This window comes from Odontesthes bonariensis, chromosome 3, assembly GCF_027942865.1.
Source record: "Odontesthes bonariensis isolate fOdoBon6 chromosome 3, fOdoBon6.hap1, whole genome shotgun sequence".
Taxonomy (NCBI): Eukaryota; Metazoa; Chordata; class Actinopteri; order Atheriniformes; family Atherinopsidae; genus Odontesthes; species Odontesthes bonariensis.
The window spans coordinates 24049947-24075700 of NC_134508.1; the positions used below are offsets into that span (position 1 = coordinate 24049947).

General features: G+C 38.3%; 2 protein-coding genes across 3 annotated transcripts in view; one reads left to right on the forward strand and one right to left on the reverse strand.

Annotated features, from left to right (window-relative positions):
• The first annotated feature begins 570 nt into the window (after positions 1–570).
• On the forward strand, positions 571–18079 carry fkbp5 (FKBP prolyl isomerase 5). Its single transcript, XM_075461177.1, has 11 exons — positions 571–860; positions 6907–7039; positions 7200–7344; positions 7463–7605; positions 11794–11908; positions 12019–12175; positions 13600–13690; positions 13908–13991; positions 14076–14261; positions 14391–14630; positions 15384–18079. Exons 2-11 carry the CDS (start codon positions 6935–6937, stop codon positions 15483–15485), a joined length of 1368 nt encoding a protein of 455 aa, XP_075317292.1. The 5' UTR covers positions 571–860; positions 6907–6934; the 3' UTR covers positions 15486–18079.
• A 2786-nt stretch (positions 18080–20865) lies between these two features.
• The window catches only part of LOC142377253 (sodium- and chloride-dependent GABA transporter 2-like), a 33777-nt gene continuing 28888 nt past the window's right edge, over positions 20866–25754 (reverse strand). For both annotated transcript variants that reach the window (XM_075461176.1, XM_075461175.1), the window contains one exon: positions 20866–25721. In XM_075461176.1, coding sequence (XP_075317291.1) covers positions 25614–25721 — 108 coding nt within the window. In that variant the 3' untranslated portion in view covers positions 20866–25613. The remainder of the gene's footprint in view (positions 25722–25754) is intronic.

Below are 25754 nucleotides of genomic sequence, written 5' to 3' on the forward strand. Positions count from 1 at the left end.
ATCATGACAAATAATTGCAATTACGGAAAATAGACATCAGGCAGTATAAGTACAATGAACACAAATTGACTGGAATCGAGATGGAAATTACTTAGACCGAGAAGAAGGAAAAAGGTCCGGTAAAACAAAGATAAAAGGCGGAGTTTTTACCGTCCCTCTCAGAAACAGTAATCCGTCACACCGCGCGTCTTATCGGGCAGTGAAGTGTACTTTTATTTCGGTGCTTGCACATCCCGGTCTGGGTGTGCAGGCAGGCAAGCAGACTGTCACGCTGCTCTGTTGTTGATATGTGTTGTCAGCTGAGCGGAGAGGACAGCCTGCTGCGGAACAGGCTGTTCCCGGCCTGGCACGGAACGGGTTACAGGTCAGGGTGTCTATTGGAACACAGTGTTCTCATCAGCAGCGGCAGCGGTACAGCTACAGTACAGCCGGAACATTGTGTTACTTTGTGGCTGCTTTCCAAGACCTGCCCTTAATTTTACACTAAACGCCCTCCCACAACTCTACTCGTCCCCCCCCCCCTCTCTGTGTTTCTTTTTTTCTCTTTTTTTATTATATGTGTATCTCTGCCTCTCTACAGTATCTCAGTGTCATTTTGAAGTCAGAGCTCCATGTGGCTACTACACCGGCACGTTCATCAGCGCGGACAGAGCTAAAGGAGGGGGGGTGGGTTAACGACAAAAAGAGCGCTACCTAATAACCACATGGACAGAACACTTGGTACCCTGCTGAACACGATATAAGAGGGAAAAAGACAAGCTTGCGGAGAAAGAGGAGCATTCTAACATTGACCGAGTGAATTTTCAGCTGTTCGTCGGCCGGTTCGGGGAAGAATTTTTACAAGCGGTTCTCAAAGAGATGTAAGTCTTTTTTTTATTATTATTATAAATATGACTGAATATTCTGTCACTCAAAGGCACGATTGAGGAGCTAATTAAGTCATTAGGTATATCGGCTTTTCAACGCTTCTGCTCACGCCTGACTGAGTTACGTGGACACTTGTTAAACATAGCCTAATGATTCGCTTTTAAATCAAAGTCTGCCTGATTATGGAAAAAGTATTATTATTAGATGGATGTTGAATTTTGACACTCGAGTTAAAGCTTTGCTTCTGAAAAATAATAAGAAAATGTGCGTGCGTGTGTGCGTGCGTGTAGGTGAGAGTGTATGAATGTGGTGCTTGGTTGTTGTTCCCAGAGAAGGTGGGTGAGAACATCCAGAATCCCAGAAGGCTTAGGTGTATCTTCATAAATTACAGGCTTCCTGGCTGTTTCTGAGAATTATAACATGAACTCCTCATTATGTGCTGATTCATTTTCACCAAGTTGCACATTACAGGGCGTGATTGTAGTTTGTGAGGAACTCTAAGTCTGTGGGTGTATTTAGATTAAGACCAGGTGGGGGATACAAGCAAAGGTGGTCATCTGAAATAGACTGAGGCAAAACCCTAAGGATTCTAAAAAAAAAAAATAGACCTTTTTGTCCAGTGAGATATGTTCAAAAGGTTTCACTTTTTTTGTTGCCTAACGCCTGAAAAAAAAGTTCAAGTTAGGGGTTCCATTTCACATTAAACATACACAAAGACCAAGTCTTCTCCACTCTATAAAAGAGTGATGTGAATAAAGGAAACTTTACAAGTTTTTCCTGCATCATTTTAACACCCTGTCCTGTTGAAAAAGGCTCCGTCAGTGCGTTTGGATGACAGTGTATAGGCTTACCCTGCACAGAGTGTACTCACATGTTCAGGTATGAATCAGCAGCCAACTACGGATGTGAGACAGAATGTACAGATACACTGTGTGCGTCTGTGGATGTGGTCTTTGCTTCATTGTGTTCTGGTCCTGCATTCCTCCACAGAGTATCTTAGTTTTGGTACATGAAGTCTACATGCCTACTTATCTGTGTTGTAACTATTTGTACCCTGTTTCCTTTTTCTGTGTGTCACAGCTGTATATATTTTATGCTGGTAGAGGAACAAGATATTAGAAAAGATCAAACTGATGCACCTGGGAAATTTCCCTTATGAGAAATGATTTAAGATGATACCTAGTTAGAACATCACTGTGTTTGCCCCCCCCCCCCCCCCCCCCACCAGTTTGAATAATTTTCACAGCGCTATAAGTGTATGTTCAACTGGACAAATGTGAAAAAAGTGTTTTTGTCCAAACATTAAAGCCCGCTTGTACGTGAGGGGGTCTTAGATTGGTTTACACTCTCAGACTTTGCCAGTGGGGAACTGTGAATAGAAAGAACATTGTGTTCAGAGACACACACGTAGACACAAACGTGTGTGTGTTACATCTAAAATGAGATCCAGGAAATGTAAAAGATACAGGACAAGGTGTTGCTACTGATGGATGGACATTTTGTGCTGGTACATGCACTCGTTGTTTGAGAGAGGCAAAAAACTGAAGAAGCAAAGCAAACTGATTTCAGTGAGACAGATCTTTGTGCCTTCACCCTGTGGGTTGAGGCTCATGAAAGATGCAGTGGTTTACGGTTTATAGAAAATCACTCAAATCAGATCAAATCTATTTTCTTGATCAATTTTGAAAACGCAGTGTTGGTTCTTGTGACTCAGGCTGAGTGCTGTTGACTAATATCATCTATTTATTTACTGGATCTTTAATAAGCTTGTCACCGAAGCAAAAAAATATGTCTATCTGCTCTTTCACAGCATCTTGGATGTAAGGCAGCTCAGAGACAGAGCAACTGATGGAAAAAGAAAAAACAGCAATAATAAAGCAGAGAATAAGAGCTGCTGTTCCTCTCTGTTAAAGTAACCTGCTGTTGAGCAAAGTTTATCATCTCATATCATCATTGTGGAAATCCCAAATGACCAAAAAACTGTCTGATCAGCGCTCTGCATTACCCATCCTGAGTCTCACATTACTCCCCGTGGCCTTTTCAATCAAGATTTTACGTGGATCATCAAATTAAACATGATTTCAGTGTTTTTGTTGAGAAACGGAGCAGTAAAGGTCACATTTGTGCCTGCAGTGAAATGATCTCTTACCGTCAAACATCTCGTCTTGTAAACATAAACACAAAACGTAGCGTCTGTATACTTGCAAGCATAAAACCAACAATTTAAGAATCCTGCATTTACCTTTCAAGCAGTCAGAGTTGCATATTTGGCTTGCAGTGGTTTCATTTTGAGATAGAAATGTATTGTCTCCTCTGTAGACACATTTGTAATTTGTGAGAAACACAAAGTTCTTGTCTCTGACCTTCGCTGCACTGTGGAATGTTAGAAAAGAATAACTTAATTACACTCAGAAAACCCTCTGTACCTGATGCAGAGCCAGTTTGGGCTCAGAAGGTTGCACGTCTAAATTTAATCAAGCTTTTAAATGGAGCATTTTTTTTGTTTTTTAGCATTGTGAGTCCTCGAGAAGCGAAAAATACTTATTGGTATCACTGACGTGGGTTCTCTCTTATTGTAAAAGCGAAATTATTTTCCTTCACAACTTTGACCAAAAGTGCTAACCTTAGTAACATCGCTACACGGTCCAGAGCAGCTGTGATCTGACACTATGCGAGCAAGCGTTAATGTCTCAGCTGCTGCATGTGATTATAATCACCCAGTAGTGTTTGCCAGCATGTATAACGTAGCCAAGTTGTTTTTTCATTGTCTTCACTCAATGTCAAGATTGTTGTGCCATGCAGGCTGATAATTCTGTGTATAACTGGGCAGATAGACAATGTGCGCTACTGCGATGAAAGAGGCAACATTTAGCAGCAAATTTTTTTTTTTATTGCTCTGGCAAAGCTTGTGTTGAAACTCTTTTGGCAACACTAAGGTGTGAGACTTTGGCATTAAACTTCGGTTTGTTTGTCAGGGTACATACTGAACATTTTTGGTACGGACATATTTCCGAAAGATCAAGTTTCAAATACCTCTCCCTTATCATCACTAATTTCTGCGTAATTTCATACAGGAAAAGCACGTGTGCTGCTGCCTGTGTTAAGACACCAATTTACATTTAATGGAAGCTTGCTTTTTAATATCTAAAAATGGCTGGCATTCGATTTGGCAAAGAAAGGCTTCTGTTTTGGTATTAGGACTAAAACCCTCTTGCTGAACTGACTCCGTTGTAAGATAGTTCAAATTATATTTAGTTGCTTCGTATAAAAAAACTACTATTCTATAAAAGTGTGGCAGTTTTGTAATTTTGCAAACTAATTCTTTGATTAGATTGAACCTCATTAAAACTATATATATATATATATATATCTATATATATATATCTATATCTATATATAGATATAGATATAGATATAGATATATGTATATATATATATATATATATATATATATATATATATTATTAAAGTTGGGTTGTAAAGTCAGATTAAGTTGAGTTGTGAGGGAAATTATAAAAAAGATAAAAGAAAATGAATAAAAACACATTGAATCTCATATTTATTTGGACTTTCATTTCATTTCACTGCACGCAGCATAAAGATATTTCTTGTTTTGTCCTGTCAGGTTACTTTGATTTGATGACATGAGCTGCATGAATTTCTGTATTTCTGTAACACCAAAATATTTGGGACAGTAAACCTTTCCATTCCTTCTTAAAAGACGCTCTGGCGCTGAGCATACCAATCGATGAAGCGCTTCGGTTTTTGTTTAGTCCCATTCTTCCTTAAGATCTGTCTTAAGGTTTGCAACAGTATGAAAATGTCATAGTTGCATTTTTCCTCTCAAACTTCTCTCCACATTCTCTGTTGGGGAGACGGGTCGGGACTGCATTTAGTTCAGTCCAGCACCAGTATCCCTTTTCTTCCTCAGCCATGCCTTGTAATGTTTGCAGAATGTGGTTAATAAGAAGAATAAGCTTCTCTAAGATCTATATGAACCTTTCTGCTTTAATGTTGCCATAACAGAGGTGTAAACGGCAAGGGGCATTATTTCAACCCCATACCGTCACAGAGCCTTGCTTTTGGACTTTGCGGAGACTTGGTGTGACCACAATACATATTTCCACTGCGTGACGGTTCATCCCAGATGCCTCAGAAGTCGATGCTGCCTCAGAACAAGGTTAAAATAAGACTTTGGAGAGAAAAGTTTCAAGTGGGATTTGTGAACATAACTTCATAGTGCTTGACAAAGGTTTCCCACCGTCATCCCTTGACCACATGGTTGTATCATCTGTTCATGAATGGCAGATCTTGATGCATTGCCGTCTGAGGGATAAACAATCATGGCTGTCCAGCTTTGTGCCCTTTCCCTTTATGCACTAAAATTTCTCCATGCTTCATCAATAATTGAATGATTTTCTTAAATTTTTTTGACAAACTGGAAATACTCTGTTTCTCTTTGCTCCTCAACAATTTTGCTGAATACTGTTTTTGTACCAGTCGTGATTATAATCAGCTGCTAAGTGTTCATCATCTTTTTCATGAAAGACCAACAGCCCCTTCTCAAATTTTTATATTATTATACCATCTAAATGAATATATGAATAAATAAATAATAAATGCAAAATAAAACGTAAATGTAAGAATGATAGTTGCTTTTAGATTCGATTTTTTCAGTTTTTTCAGATTTGAGGTTTTAAGTAAAAAACAATCAATCAGCTTCAAATAACACATTTTCGTCACTTAGCTGTAGTCAACCTGCATGAGTGGGTGTGTAGAGGAACTGCTTGCGTCATGCTCATGGTGAAACTCTGAAACAGCGAGCAGACAAGAGGTCAGAGCAGTGAAACCGTGACATCGATGATGGCAAAAAGTGTCTCAAACATTTTTCTGTTTATTCAGCGCCTGATAATGGATGTGGAAACTTACGTGAAAGTGATGAAACTTTGTCTATTCTGGCATCATGCTGGCTAAAATGTTGGGCACATTCTGATTCGTACACACACTGGGTAATGATTGAAATCATGTCCAAGTCCAGTCGATAACTGAGTTTACATGATAGGACTTGTGATGATGCTAGCCAACACTCGGGTATCAGATAAATACATTTCAAGTTTCAGTCTATCTTCTGACAGTTTGCAGGGCTGGCTACTGAACCTGTATGCTCCATGTGGAACAAAAGATGGCATCAAACATTATGTCGAATCTACAGTATACATAATATGTATCTTTTGTATTGTTCATAATTTTTTCATCACAGCAACTAGAATTCCTTATCTTATTGATTGATATTATTCTACAGAGAAAGCATTATGATAATTGCAGCGCACTCACTATTTAGATGACACTGTAAGGTGAATAAAAGTGTAAAAAAGAGTTTTAACATTGGTGACAAATGCCCTCACAGTTTATTTTATGAAGCTAGATTAATCAAATTACTACAAGAAACGCAAAAAAAAGAAAAGAAATCAACATTTGAGTGATATCAAAGCACGATCAGACAAAACCAAACAAAATGCAACCTCAAATTCTGATAAGATACCGTATCATTGAATTGATCAGTTTGTGATGATGCATCTCTATCAGCACAGAGTGCGTGTGTATTCTTGAGCCCACGCTTTCTCTTTGTGTATGAGGCTCTCAGATAAAAGACTACACTAATGTTGAAATCATTAGAAAATGAACAGCAAGGGCATCTGAATGTGGCTCAGCTGAGTTGCAGGTTTAATATTGGTGCCGGTAAAATGTCCAGATATCATTTATAGATTGCATGAGATCATGTATCCCTCAAGAGCAACAAGTTGTATGATGTACTGGAAAAAGTTGCTTTTACCGAAGGAGCTATGGAGATGCTGGTTTACATTTCTTTATCCAGGATTCTGATTTTCCAGTCCTGCTCCTCAAATCTGATTCATATCATGTCATTTTCAATGCTTTTAGCTCCCAAAGTGAAAACATGCGACACCAGGAAATTTAAATAATTAACAGTCCTCAAGTTGTTAACATGCAGGCTTTTGTGTTTGTTTATATCTTTTACAGTGTTACCGTGTGATGCCCATACGCAGAAATGACCACTGATCAGGATTTGCCCATGGATGGCCCATCAGCCACAGCCCTGTTTGCTGCAAAAGGCATTGATGTAACACCAAATAAAGACCAAGGAGTTATCAAGGTTTCTATTGATATTGTTTCAGTTTTGACATTTTTTATGCAGGCACTCAGTAAAATCATTTTACCATCACATGGCAAGTCATGACTTTGTCTTTAGATCTTACAGCTGATGCAACTTTAGGTGTCTTTGCTAACTGCAAAAGTTATCCCTCTGCGTACAGGTTGTGAAGCGTCAGGGGCTCGATGGGGAGCGGCCAATGATTGGTGACAAAGTCATGGTCCACTACACTGGAAAACTTCTCACTGGGAAGAAATTTGACAGCAGTCGAGATCGCAAAGAGCCCTTTTGCTTTAGTGTGGGCAGAGGTGGGTACCAATATGCATTACTACCATGGTATGGTTGAACCATACCATAAATTCTCATCATCTTCTTTGTTGTGAGATATTGATTGAGTCTGTATGATGAACCTTTATCCTCTCACAGGACAAGTCGTCAAGGCCTGGGACATTGGGCTGTTGACCATGCAAATAGGGGAGGTGTGCACCTTTCTCTGTAAGCCAGAGTATGCTTATGGAGCTTCTGGAAATGCCGGCAAAATTCCTCCCAACTCTTCAGTCATGTTTGAGGTAGGTATGCCATTTGTGCCACGAATTAGTTATTCGTCACTCCCAGGGACTGTGATCATTTAGAAGCATGCCTCGTGTCTTTGAAGATGGAACAGTCGGGTCATAAAATTAACTGGTTTGTCTATTTTAATCCTCCTTCAGTCAAACAGCCGGCATTGTCTGGGTGCCACAGTATAGGGTATAGAGCTATTTGGGGGAACATTTCTAATGTTCACTCTCAGTAATAATTAGAACTGAGCTCAGAGAAAAAACAAGAGCTTTATTGGTCTGTTTGAGAAGAGTTATCCCCTGTAGATGGTTAATTTATGCCAATGATGGCAAAAAATGGCATTTAACGCCAATTTTAAGCCGCAGCTATGAGCTGTAATAACCAGGTGTAAACTTGATATGTGAGGAATCATCATATGTCACACAAGCAAACCTTTGAAATAATGTATTTGCCAGCCAATAAAAATCTACCATCTAAACGTGAGAGATACTACATAAACCAGTAATGAATGATGAAAGGATCAAACAAAGTTAAAGTAATATGGAATAAAATGACCTCATAAAGAATAGGGGGCAGTTGTTGTCATGTCGAAACTCTTGTTTTAGAGTTAAAGTTGCTTTATTGGTAGATCCTGTGATGTTTTCATGTAACATCTGTCTGAGAGCATTTACGGAACTATTCCATATGTTAAAGGAATTTTAAAAGAGCTCACACATAGCCATGTCAAACTTTTTGGCTAACCTTGTTTACAACTGGCAACTTACTCACAGCTCCGTCTTATTTGAAAATAGACTACACAACATTTACCTGTTCAGTCAGTGCGCGATCCTCTCATTTTGTTCTCACTTTTGCTGAAACTGTTCCCTTCGTCACTAAATTGCTCTGCTGCCTTGCAACAAAAATAGCTTTTTTTTGGCATAACCGGCACGGATCTTCCATTCTTTTATCTCTGCATTGTTGGTATGACTTCTGCAAGGAGGAAATAAGCATCCAGCAAACAGCTGCTTTGGTCTCCTTTATCTGTCATATCAGTTCCTGTAGCCTACTTTGCTTTTTTAGACTTTCTCACAACTAACCTTAAAGTTAGTTCACCTCTTTTGACATGAAGCTGTATGATATCCCATATTAGCAATATCATTTATTAAATTTGACTTACTCCTTGCTGCGTCCTGTGAGCCGAATTCCAGCCTCGTTTTGGCATTGACGAAGCTAGTTGGCTGGGGCCACAAAAATAAAGCATTTTGCTTCTCAAAATAATATGTGTTCAAAAGAGTAATACATTTGCATCACCAAATCGTTCATCCAGAAAAAGTCAGACCTCACAATCGCTTGCCGCTATTTTCTCTACCTTCATATCACTGCACGCTGCCACCTGCCGATAGCCGCACCTGTTACGGTGTTTACTGCTTGGAAGCAGGGGACTGCTGGGTCTACACAGTCTGTGTTGACCGCAGTGATACGAAGGTAGAGAGACTTTTTCTGGATGAACGATTTTGTGATGCAAATGTATTTATCTTTTGAACACATATTGTTTTGAGAAGCAAAACGCTTTATTTTTGTGGTCCCAGCCAACTAGCCGGACTACTTTTGCCAACGCCAAACGAGGTTGGAACTCGACTCACAGGACGCAGCAGGGGGTAAGTCAAATTTAATAAATGATATTGCTAGTATGGGATGTCATACAGCTTCATGTCAAAAGAAGCAAACTATCCCTTTAAAGCAATACAATGGGCCTCATGCAAGAACCGTTCGTACGCACAGATTTGTTCTTCAGTCGTGCGTAAGAGTGATTTAAGAGAATTTGTGCATTCACCAATCTTTTCGTATTTTACGTTTTCTTTCAGGTACGAACAGAATTTACGAGTGATCCAGACCTGTCGTAGGAGTTTCGTATAATAGTCCGCTGTTATTCAAATCAAGTTTGCTTGACTAATGGATTGTATATTTAATTATTTTGAAGAAAAAATAAATAAATATCAAAAGCATCAAAACTCTCATCAGTTTATCACCCATGGCACATCAAATTCCCATACACCGCTGTCCAACAAGTACAAATTAAGAGGGACTTTCATGCCTTTCATGGCTGGACTGCCAATCATAATTGGAGCAAGAGACACATATACGCAAAGCACCCGTGCCGTTGTGGAGCGCACTAAGCTGAAGGCCAGGTGGGTGTGTCTCGATACAGCGGGGGGGGGGGGGGGGCAAACTGCTCTGTAGCCCAGAGAAGGCACACCAGATTTGCACAATATTGCCATGAACGAGGGTCTCCAACTGAACCAGCCCAGGCAGACCAGAGGGTGTGGTGCCAGGAGACCCCCCTCATGGACCACCCCATCAAAGTGCCATCATGATGAGGCAACAACTGATTGCACGGCTTTAGTTGCAGTCATCGAGCGCCTGGCTATGGCGAGACGTTTTTTTTTTTTTTTTTTAAGCTATTTTCATATTAAACTATTTTTTTTTTTTTATTTCGGTGAGATTACGAACTACAGGTGACATTGAATAAACAGCACTCCTAATTGCTTCCCATTTCTTCGCTTTAGTAGGTCCTGTAATTCCACTGCTGACACTGCTAAAATGACAGATTTTCCTTTTTGGGTTTCTGAAAGCAGAACTTCAGTCTCAGAGCCCGTAAAGTTGTTCTTTATGCGCCTTGATGCCATTTTCATCACTCAACACTTCCTGGCACAGGAGAGAGGAAGCACAGCCTTATATGGTATTATTTTGGGCGTGGAGTATGCAAATTTACTATCCTCGTGCACTTGCCCCTTAAATACGCACAAGTGTGATTCATCATTTACGCAGGTCGTTTACACACTTTTTCCGAAGTTAAGAGCGTTTGTTGAATCTGATGTGGCATGTTCGTACGAGACCTTACGAAAAAAGTGAGAGAAATTTAGAATAAAAATACGAAAATGTTCTTGCATGAGGCCCAATGTAACTTCTCAAAAAGCCCATTATGGAGCTCCCCCTACAGGCTTGGAGGTAATGTACGGTTACACTGTTGTAAATACAACACCCTTTCGCTTTCACGTTTCACGTTTGTTGACGAACCGGCGAGGAGTCAGAAGGTGCAAGCTATGTCGACCGAGAAGGTAAGAGTAATCAAATGTACCTGGGAGCGTGAGAGGGGTCTATTTGTTTTTGCGGTAGGTGTGCCAGAAAGCAAGTCGAAGTACTTCCGCTCAGTTCCCGGGCCGCTACCGGGCCGGTCCAGCAAAGTTACATAGCGCAGTTTTTCCAACTCAGACCCCCGAAGGGCATAGGAGACAGGCCAATCGTAATATTAAAACTCATCCAAGCCGCACAATTTTTTTCAAAGCTGTTATTTTAACTCTTTCGGTACCATTGACGTCTATAGACGTCAATTTAAAAAAAAACGTTCACTGCCAAAGACGTCTATAGACGTCAATTGCGTTTTTTAACGGAGCGGGCTGGGGGACAATCTAGCGGAGTTCGTCACTAAATCTTAGGCTTGTAAACACTAAACAGAGAATATACTGGCAAAATTACCCGCTAGGTGGCAGCAGTGCCACTTTGCACAAAAAAAGAAAAAGCGTGTTTTCTCCGTTTTTTGGGTCAAACAGCTGATTTTGGTGAAACCAACCTATGTTCTACTGTCTATTACTAAAAGACTGAAAATGGTAGAAACAAACTTTTTTTTCCTGATCAAAGAAGAGAGTCTACTCTTTCTTTTGGTAATTTCGGTGTGTACATAGTCATAAGACACACTTTTCTGTGGGTCTTGGAAAATCAGTCAAAATACTGAAAAACACTTGGCAGTATGGGTGGCTCTGAACTGAAAATGGCTGGCAGCCAATGAGTTAAGGTAGAAATGTTATATAGTATTGCTTTAACTTCACCATCAGAACTGATAAATGAGCAGCTTGAATTACATTTACAATGACAAAGTACGTTGTGGCAGATTTTAGTGGAATTCTCAAGGCCTGTAACCCAACAAGTGAAATGAATGGAAATATTTGAAATTTTTTTTTTCACTTTGATTTTTGACTCGGACATATACATATATATATATATATATATATATATATATATATATATATATATATATATATATATATATATATATATATATATGTATATGTATTAATAGTTTCTCTATTGAGTTTTTTTGTATTCTGTCATGCATTTGTAATTATGAGGAACATTGATGAAATGTTTTCCCCACAAAACAGATGGAGTTGCTCAATATTGAAGGAGAGATTCTCACAGAAGATGGTGGTGTCGTAAGAAGAATAAAGGGCAAAGGGGACGGTTACAGTAACCCCAATGAAGGAGGAACTGTCGACGGTAGCAATATTATCTTCCCACAGATAACTGTTGAAATTGCGCCAGTTGACAAATAGCTAGAAGATGAAATAATAAAATCTGAGGATTAAAATGTGACATCTTTTCTACAGTGCACCTGGAGGGACGGTGTGATGGCCGATTGTTTGACTGCAGGGATGTCAGCTTTATAGTTGGACAAGGGGAAGATAAAGGCATTCCTCTGGGAGTGGACCGAGCTATGGACAAGATGCAAAGAGGAGAGTGCTGTTTACTTTACTTAAAACCAAAGTAAGTTACATGCAAATCTTGAAATGTGTGCAATATGTGTCTACTCTGTCAGTGTCCTTACAGTGACTTATTCTCTGTGTGCAATTTCTATATCAGTTGATATTGAATTCTCATCAGAAATTAAACCCACATTTTTTTAAATATCATCTCTTGCTCTTTACCAACATCTTGCATTTTAGCAGCGCTGTTGCTACTACATTTAACTGTACATATTTAGAAAAAATGTGAGCAGTAAAATCATGGAGTCTTTAACAAATCTGCAGAAATTCTATAAAATAATGCACACTAATAAGCCATAACATTAAAGCCACTTTCAGGTGAAGTGAGAAACACTGCTCATCGTGTTAGTATTTTAATGTTCTGTTAGGAAAACCTGCATCATAGCATTCAGATGGATGCAATTTGGACACACCTTCCTATACATTTGGCAGACCAGTCAACCCCTAGTACTCGTCTATGAGCTTAAAACTCATCATTCTTGTAAGACATGCATGTTTATTGTCTTTTGTACCTGGATGTTAAGTGTTATTGCTAATAGTATGTTCTTCTATTCTTAGTTGTTGTTCTTTTCTTTTTTTTACTTATCCCAGCTCCAAATTAATTCCAGATGATTTTTTCCAGAATACCCCCCCCCCCTTAGGGCAGTGGATTTGAAATATAAGTAAGACTGGCACAATGGTTGGAATAGTATATTGAACACATACGCACTACAACCTGAACCACACACTGTCATTCCCTGAATTAGACGTCTTATAAACATGGAGAAAAACATAGAAATTCAGATGAGTAACAGAAACACAAAGCACACGATGTACTTTCTCAAACCACGTAATATCAGTCCCTCATCCCTGCCCACTCCAGCCCTCCCCTTCAGTCACTTCAGGCAAAAGCATTACAAAGTAGTCTACTGGTGATTAAATACCAGGAATTCATTGCACACTAACGTCTGAAAACCTTGAGAAGATGCCAGATAATAGTCAACTAACAATGAAAGAAACCTGAAAGATGAACATAAACAACGAAAGGAACAAGTGCTTCTACAACTCAGATTGTAAAAATCCACATTTATCTTCAGAGTGGAACTGGTTGCAGTTGTTTATGCATGAATCAGAGCTATCCATTCCCACACAAGCAGCTCTATCTGTTTAGAAACTCTATTAAAGTGCCCAGATTTATGGTCTTCATTTTGTAGCATCTAGTTTGAAAATATATATGTGTATATGTGTATATCACATACCACCATCTCTGTAATTCACGTCCATATGGAACCAACTGTGCGATGATGTCATGGAATTATTTTTCCTTTTTCTATTTTTTTTGTCGTCATTATTTGCATGATATCTTAAAATTAAGAAATGATTAAGTACTTCTTTGTTGTATCTGACTGTTCTTCAATATTCTGGACAATGTTGTGGCTTTTACAGATATGGCTTTGGAAGCGAAGGTAAACCGGAGTACAAAATTGGACCAGACAAAGATATTCTGTATGAAGTAAGCCTCAAGGACTTTAAAAGGGTAAGCGCTAGTTTCAACTTTCCTTGGTTTAACTTTCTATTACATTAGATTTGAAAAGAACAAATGTTGGAGTTTTTTTAGTTTTATCTCCTATTAAAATAAATTCAAGCACACTTTGAACAAACTTGTAAATTCAGCTAATGACTTTAAACAAAAATAAATAAAATAATAAATAAAAACAATGTTTACTCACCGAGTTTCACTGTGTTGGCACAAGGCTAAAGAATCCTGGGAAATGGACCTGGACGAAAAGCTGAATTTGGCCTTCGAAGTGAAAAATAAAGGGAATCAGTATTTTAAGGTAAAGTTTACATATCGATCATTTATCATAAATGCTTTTTTCTTGTTCGTATCTTCACAGTTTGTTATTATATTACATAATTAGGCAGGACGGTACCACCAGGCAGTCATCCAGTATCAGCGCATCATTTCCTGGTTGGAGATGGAGTGTGGTTTTGGGATAGAGCAACAGAAGAAGATAAATGACTTTGTTTTGACAGCCCACCTCAATTTGGCATTATGTTTCCTACGTCTAAAAGAGTTCTCACAAGCTGTGGAAAACTGCAACAAGGTGAGCTGCATGGCCCTGATGACATATCCATCCCTCGCTGTAGCTGCTGAATGTTTGGTTTATACTGTGTGTTTAACTGCTACTGAAATGTACTGTTCCATTGTGCGTATGTGCGTGTGTTTGCGTAAGGTAATTGATCTGGATGACAGTAATGAGAAGGCTCTGTTTCGCCGCGGGGAGGCCAGGCTCTTCCGCAACGAGTTCAGCCTGGCCATGGCAGACTTTCAGAAAGTGCTGCGAGTCAACCCCTCAAATCGAGCAGCTCTTGCTCAGATTTCTATCTGCCAGAGCAGGATTAAGGAACATCATGAACAGGACAAAAAGATCTATGCCAACATGTTCCAGAAATTTGCCGAGCGAGACAACAAGGTCTGTGAACCCACTATTCTTGTCTAAATATAGTTCAACAGTCACCCTCTCCTGTTTTTATCTTTTTTTTCTATCCTTTTCTGTTTTTCTTTTTTTTTCTATTTTTGTTTCCTTTCCTTTTTCTTTTCTTGTCTCTGTTGTGCCATTTTTTTTAGATGTTTTTTGTCCATGTCTTTACATACAAAATAATTGAAGATTCATAAATTTAAATTTAATAAAACTAATATGAGTATTTAAAACACTTAGTTCCCAATGCACCCACCCACCCACACACACACACACACACACACACACACACACACACACACACACACACACACACACTGACATTAAGTAGCTGAAATAGTATGTAGTGTAATAAAGAATAACTACTTGAGAGAACCCTTTGTTTCCTGGAGTTTTATGACCTTTTAAAGGAGTACCTGACTGATTCCTGTATTTATTTTATGGTTTTAGGTACATTCTGATGGTAAACTGTACTGACATGTTCAGTATTATACTGACCTCTAGTGTTACGTCAGATTTTCTCACCTTCATATGAGGATAACAATGAAATGAAGGATTATAATGAAAATATGTGTATTTTACAGTTTTTTTTCCTTTACTAATCTCAGAAGCAGTTTTAGACATTATCATGAAATAGACAAACTTATGAAGAGTTCTTATTTTAATGATCCATCTCAGAATGCAAGCTTTCTTCTAGACGGCTGTAGTCTTTTGTGCTTCATCTGAAACACTGTGTCTTCTGAACAGACTGGGAAGACGAAGAGGAGGCGGGATGAAAGCACGAGGACCAGCATGAACGGTGAAGTTGGCATTAAACGACGGCGGAGGAGTCAAGACTATCCGTCATAACGGTGACATTTGAAAGGGGGAAGACAAAGCTTCCCGTCCAGGGAGCAGAGGCTGGATTGAAGTTGAAAAAAAGCCTCTTCTCCAAACCTCTTTATCCCAAAATTCAGCATGACCATTCCTGCATATAAAGCGGAGAGTGAGCAGGGATGTTTGAGAGCCAAACAGCATATCCCCTGTCACGTGGACTGTTGAACTGCTAGGACATTCCTCCCTGTGGAGATTGTACTACAGATTCACTATGTGAAGATTGATGAACACTTCTGGCCCAAGCTTTTAGCTGTAAAAAAAAAAAAAATTGTTTAATTTCCTCTAAAACACTGAAGAATCCCATATTCTTTGTCAATTGGCAACTGTGTGGAGTTGACATGTGCCTCCATAGTGTGTTTCTGATTCCAAGACAGCACTCTATGGTTTTCAACCTCTGGCTTGTATTTGGTATTAAGCCTTTTTCAGGGCAGCTGCATGCATGTATCATGAGGTATTTGGGATTCAGACTTGAAACTTTGCTAAGTTTTACATGTGCAATATGTTTTTTGGATAGGCGTAACAAGTCCGAATAGCTCAAAAGACAATAAATGATACATTTCTCCTTTGCCCACGACTTAGTGTTAGTTCCCAATGATTAATTAGCGTGAAAGCATTTACAGAAACATGTTTTTATTTAGATTTGGGAAAAAATGGAAAAACTACAAATGAAAGACTTCCAGAAGTCACATGAATAGGATGTTTTACCATTGTTATAAATCCCTGACACACACCCTACGTTTTCACCAAACAACAAAAGCAGAGTCTGAACAAAAAGCACATATTACAGGTACCAAAACTGTACAAAAACATTAGAAACTGTTGTAATTTTAAAACTGGGGCAAATTCATAATTCACTATAATCAGTGACATTTTTGGCTCCAGACCTTTTTTTTTCGGAACCCAAACGGATGTTTGGAGTAGTTTCTTCCATAAAAACCAGATGGTCATGTACTAAAATACCATATAACTTGGACATTCATGCTGAAATTGTTCTTTTTTACCTATTCGATGTGTTGGTCAGAATATACAGACAGTTTGTTTCACGAAAATCGGGTCTGGTCTTGTAGTTAATCAAACAAAGGATGCCAGGCATGTGGGAGTAATGAACTCTGGGGACTGTTTACATTTCAAACAGGTGGCATCTGCAAAAAGTTTGATAAGATAAAAACTACAAAAGATGAAACATGTTGAGCTGTTGAGTTGTTTGTGCAGCACATCATGGTGATGCAGTGGTAAACACTGTTGCCTCACAGCGAGAAGGTTCTGTGTCAGCCGGGGCCTATTTGTGTGAAATCTGCACGTCGTTTCCGTTGGTTTTCATCATTTTCCTCCCACTGTCCAAAGACCTGCATGTTAGGTTAATTGGTGATTCTAATTTACCTGTTATTGTGAGCATGAATGTTTTTAATGTACCCCACCTCTCGCTCCGTGTCAGCTGTGATAGGCTGTAGCCCATGACTCACTGTGTAGAGTAAAGTCTAAGGGATGAAGCAATTATAGCTGATTAATGGATGAATGTTTACGCTCCGGAGCTTTAATGGAATTTAGAGGTTGACAACTCAAACTTTATACTTCTGTTGTCAGCTGATTTTGAAAAGAAAACGGCACAATTGTCTATACATATAAATAGCTCATAGAAATGTAATTACAGTGGAAACCCAACACAGAAGGATTCCACTCTCACCTTTGTTTTTGACAGGGCTAGTTCTTTGGTTTCATCTAAGAGAGGGACATAAGGACTGCAAATACGCTTTAAAATCATCAGAAATGTCATGAATTATTTTTTTTCTGCTTTAGTATTGTGATCAACCACTTGACTTAACTTCTTTGCAGTGATTTTTTTGCCTCGGTCCTGAAATAGGTGTTTCTTTACTTTATGCTCAATCCATTTTTTTTTTTTTTTTTTTTTTTTTTCCAAGTGTGTGTATGTCAGTGTAGTGGACAATATTGCACTTTTTGGTAATTGTCAAACCGACACTGTCGTCTTTTCATGAAATGTCCAGATGAAATCTGGACAATAATATTGAGATGTTTTATAAACATTGGTTTGTTCGGAATGAAAACCTTTGCTGTCTTAAATATTTTGTGTAAAAAAGAAAAATGAACAGTGACAACAGTGAGTGTGTGTCTGTGTGTCGTTATATATTGTTGTATGTTTGCGAGGTTTTTAAAAACCGCTTGTTGCTAAATGTTTTCATTTGCTGCTGCCTCTAAACATTCAAATATTTTGTACATTGGAACTGAGCATGAAGGACTTTTTCTAGCCATTATAAATTGTAGTCAATGATTTACAGACTGTTTTAGCCACCTGTAATTTGCAACTAAAAGTCAAATATTTCCAGGCTTCTTAGTGATGCATTCATTGTTTTTAATATCTTCACCATAAAATTTTTTATTAAATAAGCACGATACAAATGCAGCTGGGTAAACAAAAAAGGTTTGATCAGAAATGAAAGTTTTCTGTCATCAAAATGTGTTTACATGTATCCAGAAGATCATTGTCCTGTAAAGAAATGATCAATGTTTCAAACCGCCGTTTATGCAAAAGAAATATTTTCAGACAAACAGTTAATGCATTACCTTTGTTTGTGTTGTCTTTACACATGCCTGCGTGCACACACACACACACACACACGCACCATGCACGCACAGGGTTGCGTTTCTGCTATAAGAGAGTCAACGTCTGAGGGTCACTACATAACAGTATTAAAATGATTAATATATGTGCAGACATTTGAAATATCAGCTGAGGCTACTAAATCAGCAGTAACTGCTGTATTTCTTTTTCACCCTTCTTTTTTAAAGCTAAAAGCCCTTTAGCTTTGAACTTAATCATAATCTTTCAACACTGTAACTTTAGCAGAACCCTTTTTTTTCCCATCATATTTTATGTTTATGTTTATGCATTTGGAAGACGCTTTTATCCAAAGCGATTTACACTGGTAGGCGGTTAGGGTAAGGGTAAACAACCTCTGATTTTGTCTCTGACAAATGTTGTTAAAACTATGTCTAACTCTAAGACAGGTTGAGCTTCTGGTATGATACTGAATCATGCACACAGTTAGAGCCCTTAGATAAAAATGCAGTTACAGCTTTTTTTGGCCACTTGGAGGCAGTAGAAGCAAAAAGAATAAAAACACCCAGATAAACCAGCACATCTTGATTACATTACATCCCTTCTCTTCATCCACCTGGGTAATGTATTTTCAATATTCCCTTACATTCACATAAAAAAAATATATGACTCTTCATCAGCAAAATACCACTAAATTTAGCAGTAATCACTGTGATATTGTGAACTACTTCGTGATATTGAACCGTCGGCCGTTTTCTGTTGTACAAAGCAAGTTGTATGAAGTTGAAAGTTTATTTTTTTAACTTTGAAATAGACACTGAGAAAAAAAAGGTCATGCGAACAGATCTCCTTAGCAGCAGTTTTACAGTTTTTTGAGAAATCAAGGGGTCTTCAGCAACAGGTGGACTTTCGATTTCTCTTCTTTTTTTTTTTTTTTTTCTGCAACTATTGTTTCCAAGTTGAACAATGATCGATGACCATCACCCTTTTGAGTCAACAGGGACAAAATGTCCTTGAAGTGCTCAGAAATTCTTCATCACAACTGGAACCCCTCTATCTACCAGTGAAGAAGCCTCAGATGCGGACCTTGAGGTGATACTGTTGATGAGCTATTCTGTTTGTCCTTGTAATCTTCACAGATAAAAAACAAAACTAACTGACAACAACATAAAAACAAACAAAAGCTTAAAAAATATCTAGGTAAAAAAATCACAACTCTTATGGGTATATCTTTAGCTATTTAGTTACACTTTCATTTACTGTTAACACATAACTAACAGTAATACTATAGTTAGACATTGTGCAACACTATGACGCCAGCTACGTTAATTTAGTTCTAAAAAACACAGTGGATGGTCAATATAGAAAAAAAAAGAAGCTGCATTTCAACAACAGAAACCAATTCCCAGGAATTAAGGTCTCCAGAGGACCTCAATTCTCTGGAGTTAAGGTCTCCGCAGGGGACCTCTCTTTGAGCCCCACCAGTTCCACTGCAGTAAGCTGGGCTAACTGAAGTTCAGGGGGTTAAAATTTCAGGCCCTGATAGGGAGGTATGGCACTTTTCTTTTATTTCATCCTTGCTGTCTTGTTCAAACTCAGTCCATATCTATGCTTCTTCACATCTAAGTAGCTGGGAACCAACAACACACACCGCAAGCTGTAATGGTCAAACAAGTTTGTAAGTGAATGAAGAGAGAGAGCAATGCCCATGACCATTGATCGTCAGGCAAGAGACAGTTGGTTCAAATCGTGTCTTGCAAAAACTTTTCAAACAGTCGTCTCTCTGTTTTTCTTTTTCTTTTTAATCTCTGCTTTATTTTCATCATTGCTCTTTTCTCTACCTGCTGATGGTTAGGGTTAGTAAAATTCACAAGGTTAGGTTCAGATGTTAAAAAGTACGTGGATAAGGTTATAAAACACTATGTTATCACGAACTACAAAGTACAATACTCCAACACCTCGGTCACTTATCATTTTTAAGCCTGGATTGTGAAACCACTACGTATTAGACGTGTGGGCAAACATTCCTCGCTCACAATTTCTGGTGAGGCTGGACAGGATATCATGTCTTCAACCCGATGTAAAAAACAGCAAGCACACCACCCTAATTGAGACGATACAGAGGTGAGCAGTAAACACTATGATCATTAGAAAATCAAAGCTTTTATAAGCAGCTATTCGAAATAAATAAGCTGATCTTCCTAACCTGGAAAAGTTCATTCATTCTCACTTCCACAGTCTCCTCCTTCATTAGCCAATTGTTTACTTTGTTCATAGCGTGTTTATTTAAATGCAGTGACTTGCTCAGATATATGTAATGGGCCCCTCAACATAAATGCATATCAAAGTTTTAATTTTTGTTAAGGACTAAAAAAAAAGAAAACTGTAGAATACATTACAATACATAATAGAATAGAATACAGTGTTAATATCATAAAATAAATGTACAAGTGGCAACAGTCCTGCCACTTAGTTACTGTACTGAAGTAGCTATGGTAACTTACTGAGAATAAGCTTGTGTCAATGGGTAATTATGGGGGCTCATGGGCAACAGTGCTGCTATTAAGTCTCTGCAAAAATACAATAAAAAGTCTAACGGTGTAAAACTGAGGAACAATTCAGTGATCATCATCACATACTATTTGTAATTCGTTCACTTTTATATCATGTCCTTCTTTTATCATCAGATGCGGAGTAATGATTCATCGTCACTAGTCGAGCCAAGTTAGCTTGATGAAACAATGAGATGCAAACAAAAAGGCATGGATAAGCAACTAATTAATATTCAATCAATTGTTTTTATTTTTGCAAGTTCAGGTTAAAAGACATTTTTAGACATTTTTTAACAGTGACGGTAACATAAACCCAAATCCAACATTTCAGTTATACAAAAAAAACATTGAGTGTACTGTTTGCTCTTGATGTAATTACTGGTAACATATGGATTATATGGAACAGAATCTTATCAGTTTAAACATAATTTTTCACAGTCTTTGTCAGATGGAAATCAGTGATCCTTAAATTTGAAAAATGTCACATTACAGCATTTGTATGTTGTACCATCATCACAAATACCACCGAGATCTGATACAAGAATTATACAAAATGATTAATACATAAATCATCTAAGCTTAATTTCTGATAATTCTGTGGAAAACTGAACTTGAACACATTAAAAGTGCAAATAGAGTGAAAAAAAGGGAGAAATATCATGTTACAGTTTGAAATACAATATATACTCATAGTGATTCTAACTGTGACCAATTTGAATGGTGGAGAAATTCATGACTACCTCAGCATTTCATAAACAAATTCAACTTGTACAATATAAAGGCTCGGAGGTCAGAAACGTTTCAATGTTAGAGAGCATGGTGGCTCAGCGGCGAATGAGATATTTGGCTTTGTTGGACAATTACCCTTCTCAAATTGAATTTAGTTCATTTACAGTTAGCCAAAAGTGACATGGTTGATTTATTTATACTGATACTTTGTTAAATTATTATCAAAGTTGCTTTATGACAAAAAGTTATGCAACTTTGGGCCTGTATCACAAAGTGAGAATATCACTAAGATTGTGGGACTTACAGAACGACTACTGAACATTTATCTATACAAGATCCACACAGGAACAACGTTACAAAATCTACAAAAGGACTGCAGATCATGGAATTGGAAACATTTTTCTAAGCAGCATATGTAACACACACAGGGCAGTTTATGATGCTAAGTGTAAAAAAAAAGAGGATTTTCTTTGCATTACAATGGCACATTTTCATGGATGGATTTCCATACTATCTTATCTGTGCAGCTTACAAGATAAAGGTAACCTTATAAATCTGATATTAATAATAATCCAGAATTATAGCTGTAATAAGTGCATTATCAATTCATGTTTCAGATTGTTGCATTCTATAAATGTAACATTACACTTTTCCCCTATGATGTTTTGGCAGCAGAAACAGTCTTAACATCAAAGTTTTCATGCGCACGTCATAATTCCCGCTCATGTTCATCACTTTAACATCTCGTTAAGAAATAAAATAAACCATCAATTTACTTGTGGTCACAATTTGTTTTTGCATTTATGCATGTATTTCAATGTATTTAAGTTGATGGTTCCTTTTTAGCCTCACGCATGTTTGTGTCTGTTGCAGTTGAGGCATCACTGGTCTCAGAAGGCCACAAGAAACAAAAAAAGAGTACTGCTTTGCTATTGCTAATAAGAATACTATGTTTTTGTGGGTTAATCTAATGACAAGCTGTGATGTTTTCCTAAACTGAACCACATGGTTTAGGTGCCTAAACCTAAAGTTACCAAACAAAGAACTTAAGACAAAGTAAAGAGCAGCCGGAAGATGAAATCTTTTACTTTAAAACCGGTGGAATATTCCACACCCCAGCATTCAAACTCTGTCGTGAGTCTGTCTTGACAGATTAAGTTGAAAAAAGGAGGTTTTGTTGGATCACAAAACTCCGATTTTGAGCCAAGTTGACAATGGTAAAGGAACTTAAAAAGACTAAATAAAACAAAAAAACTATTCTAAGAAACACTTTAATATCGCTTAATTTTTTTCTCCACATTAGCAGCAATAGCAAAGGTCAAATGTAATTTTCAATTGTAGCGCTGCAGATTCACAAGGCCATGAACACGGCCAGCGCTGACACAAATTAAACGGTAACAAATTGACAGAAGCAATTATAAAGATATTTAGTTAGGTAATTTATCAAGTAAAATCTCAAAATAGTTAGTTTCCAAATTCTTAAATCTTATGGGGGAACCTAAAAAAGGAATAAAGAAATTCCTTGAATACCTAAAAGCCAAATAACGATCCTACAAAGAGTCCATATGAAATGTCCATGCTGTTACAGTATTCTAGAAAGAGTCTGCACTGTTATGCTGCATGTACACCAAGAGCGACCTACGCTACCTGGTAGCGGAGGTAGCTGGAGAAGCTTCGCTTGATAATTTGCTTTGGTAGCTCGTGACGTCACATTTAGAATGTTCAATTCTTAAAGGCCCCGCGGCTGTGCAGCACCCCCGCGGAAAAAAACATGAGGAAAGAGAGGGCAGGGACACGAATAAACGTGTTGTTATTTACAATTTGTAATACAAGATATACATCACGTTACAAATGATGTAAAACTACATTAGGTACACCTGAGAAGAGCAGGAATAGCAGAGGCAGCGGTGAAAATAAACTAAATTCGAAATAAAATCCGAAATAAATGCGAAATAAAACTTAATTGCAGTGAGAAAGGTATGCGTGGGGTTACTACACTATTGTATTGAAGCACTCGACACGGCAATTGCAACAGTCTCAGGATTAAACGACTATTGTTTGGATAGGAACCAAAGTTTACACGTCTGTTTCCGCGAACCCCGCGGAAACAGACGACAATGACAATCTGTGGATTGTCATTGGTTTTCGCCGAAACACGTCATAGCTCATTACCATAATGTTAGCTTGAGTTTAATCGCTGGAATCCGCTCTGGTAGCGCAGTTCTCTTCGCCACTGGCGAATCTGCTCTGGTAGCCCAGGTAGCTCACCCTCCATAGAGAAATAATGATTTCCGGCGCTCTGGTAGCGTAGGTCGCTCTTGGTGTACACGCAGCATTACACATGCTGAGCGAGCCAAGAATGCATATTTAAACAGCACATTAGCTGGGCTGCCCACCAGGCACCCCACTCAGAGCGGTGAAAGCAGTGGATACACCCACAGCCCACCTTCCCCGTGGGTTAAAAACAAATACAAAATCTGCAAACTAGTGCAGATGCGATTTATAATAAGTCATCAAATCCAACTCCTGAAAGTCATGTGGATTTTACAAGAAGTGAGAAACATTGGAAATAAGTGTGTAGTGAATCGTTTAAAGGTGGGGTAGGGGTTCTTTTTCTGGAGCATTTTTTTACATATTGCTTGAAATACTCTTCACACCCACATTGCAACCAATTAATTAAAAGTTTTGACACAAATATGAAAAGTTTTAGTGGCCTCTAGGACGTACAATCTAGGAAAAACACTATCCAATCATACTGAACGGACCGTTCACGATGATTGGATTCTGATGCCGTCTATCAAAGTGCAATCTGCTTCTCCCTCCCCCTCCTTCCCCCTGTGTGCGTACCCTGCTCCGTGAACGAATTACGCGTCCAGAAGCTTGGCAGGAAGCTAAACTAGAGCCAGCTTGGCTAGCACCTAGCATTATTAAACGTATAGTTAGCATTTACTAAATACGGCAACGATCGATGCTTGCTGTCAGAACAGCGCTCGTGCACCTTCGTGCTCGTTCATGTACTCTAGAGGCGTGGCTTCGGGGGGAAAGTGAAGAAAAGGGTTGGGACTTTTGACCTTGGTATTTTCAAAATGCAGCTTCGCTGGACTCAAAATCCAGGATCTCCTACCCTACCTTTAAAGTGATAGTTCGGAGTAGATTCACAACAAAGTACAAACTTCAAAATGCATCGTTTTGTGAGTACAGACCATATTTGTACTACTGTAGAAGTTTGGTGTCATGGCATGTGATTTTAGTGTGGTAATTTTGGAGATACTGCCAGGTTCCATTAGCGCTTGTACTAAGCTATTTGGAATAACTCAGTAACTCAGCTGATGTTCAGCCAAGATCGAAAAAACTTCGGGTGGGCTACTTAGCTGGATGTCACGGTTCAAATGACCCTAGGGTGAATCTACTCTGAACTATCACTTTAAGTAGTGCTAGCTGACAGATCTGAACACTGACCTAGTGTGACATGGCGAATGAATGGATGGTAATACAGCTAGTACAAGCAAAAACAAAACATAAGATAAAGACATGGATAAACGAGAATTTTTCCAACCTCAACTCAGCAAGGTCCAAGGTAATTACTTAAATTAAATATTTCCTAATTTGTTGCAAAAGATTTACAAACTACAGTGTGGTTGATTGTGTTGGCTTTGCTGATACAATATCTACCTTAGATATGTGGTAAAAAATTCTTAATAGACAGTATTTCAACAATAAATGTGTCGCAGACTTGTACGTCAAAGTCAAATGCATTTTTCTTGTGATATGAAGTGCAAAAAATATTTGTGATTCCCTGGTTTCTTATCAAATATCTCTATTTGAAAGTAGCCAAGGAATGCCACATTTATAGAAAGTAGTTACAATCTACATTGGAAAATTAATATCTACATATAATATGATGTAGATTTGAAGTAGTTAAAAAAATCATTCCGTTTAAAAATATACTTTCCCTTCACCGTAAACTACCCAATGTATTTAGATAAGAATTAGATTGTCCTATAGGGGGATGAATATTGAGTAAAATTGAAGGTATGGCTGGTATGGGCAAGCTATTTTAAGACAGGCCTGTCATAACCAGCTGATGACATGTGGCTTACAACTGTATCAACATATATTTTTCTACTTTAGGGGTTCACGCCGTATGAATTGGGAAGCACTTCTTCGGAAGGACTTGGTTTGGCACTCCTTGATGGATTTTATTTCCTTTATGGTGTTCAGTGCATCTGAGACTGATCCCGTTTGTCACATCATGTTGTCACAAGATGAGGGCAAGGTTAACAGTTCTAAGGCTTTCTTTTCCGTTTCGGTCACAGGAAGGTCTTCGGCTGGTGTGCACAAGACAAAGAACCTCTAAGAGAGAGGAATATTGGTTTCAATAAAGGA

Coding starts and splice junctions, on each gene's coding strand:
- fkbp5 (XM_075461177.1), top strand. CDS start 6,935: ATGACCACTGATCAGGATTTGCCCATGGATGGCCCATCAGCCACAGCC. Junction 7,345..7,462: donor TTGCTTTAGTGTGGGCAGAG/GTGGGTACCAAT, acceptor ATCCTCTCACAG/GACAAGTCGTCAAGGCCTGG. Junction 13,992..14,075: donor AAGGGAATCAGTATTTTAAG/GTAAAGTTTACA, acceptor TTACATAATTAG/GCAGGACGGTACCACCAGGC.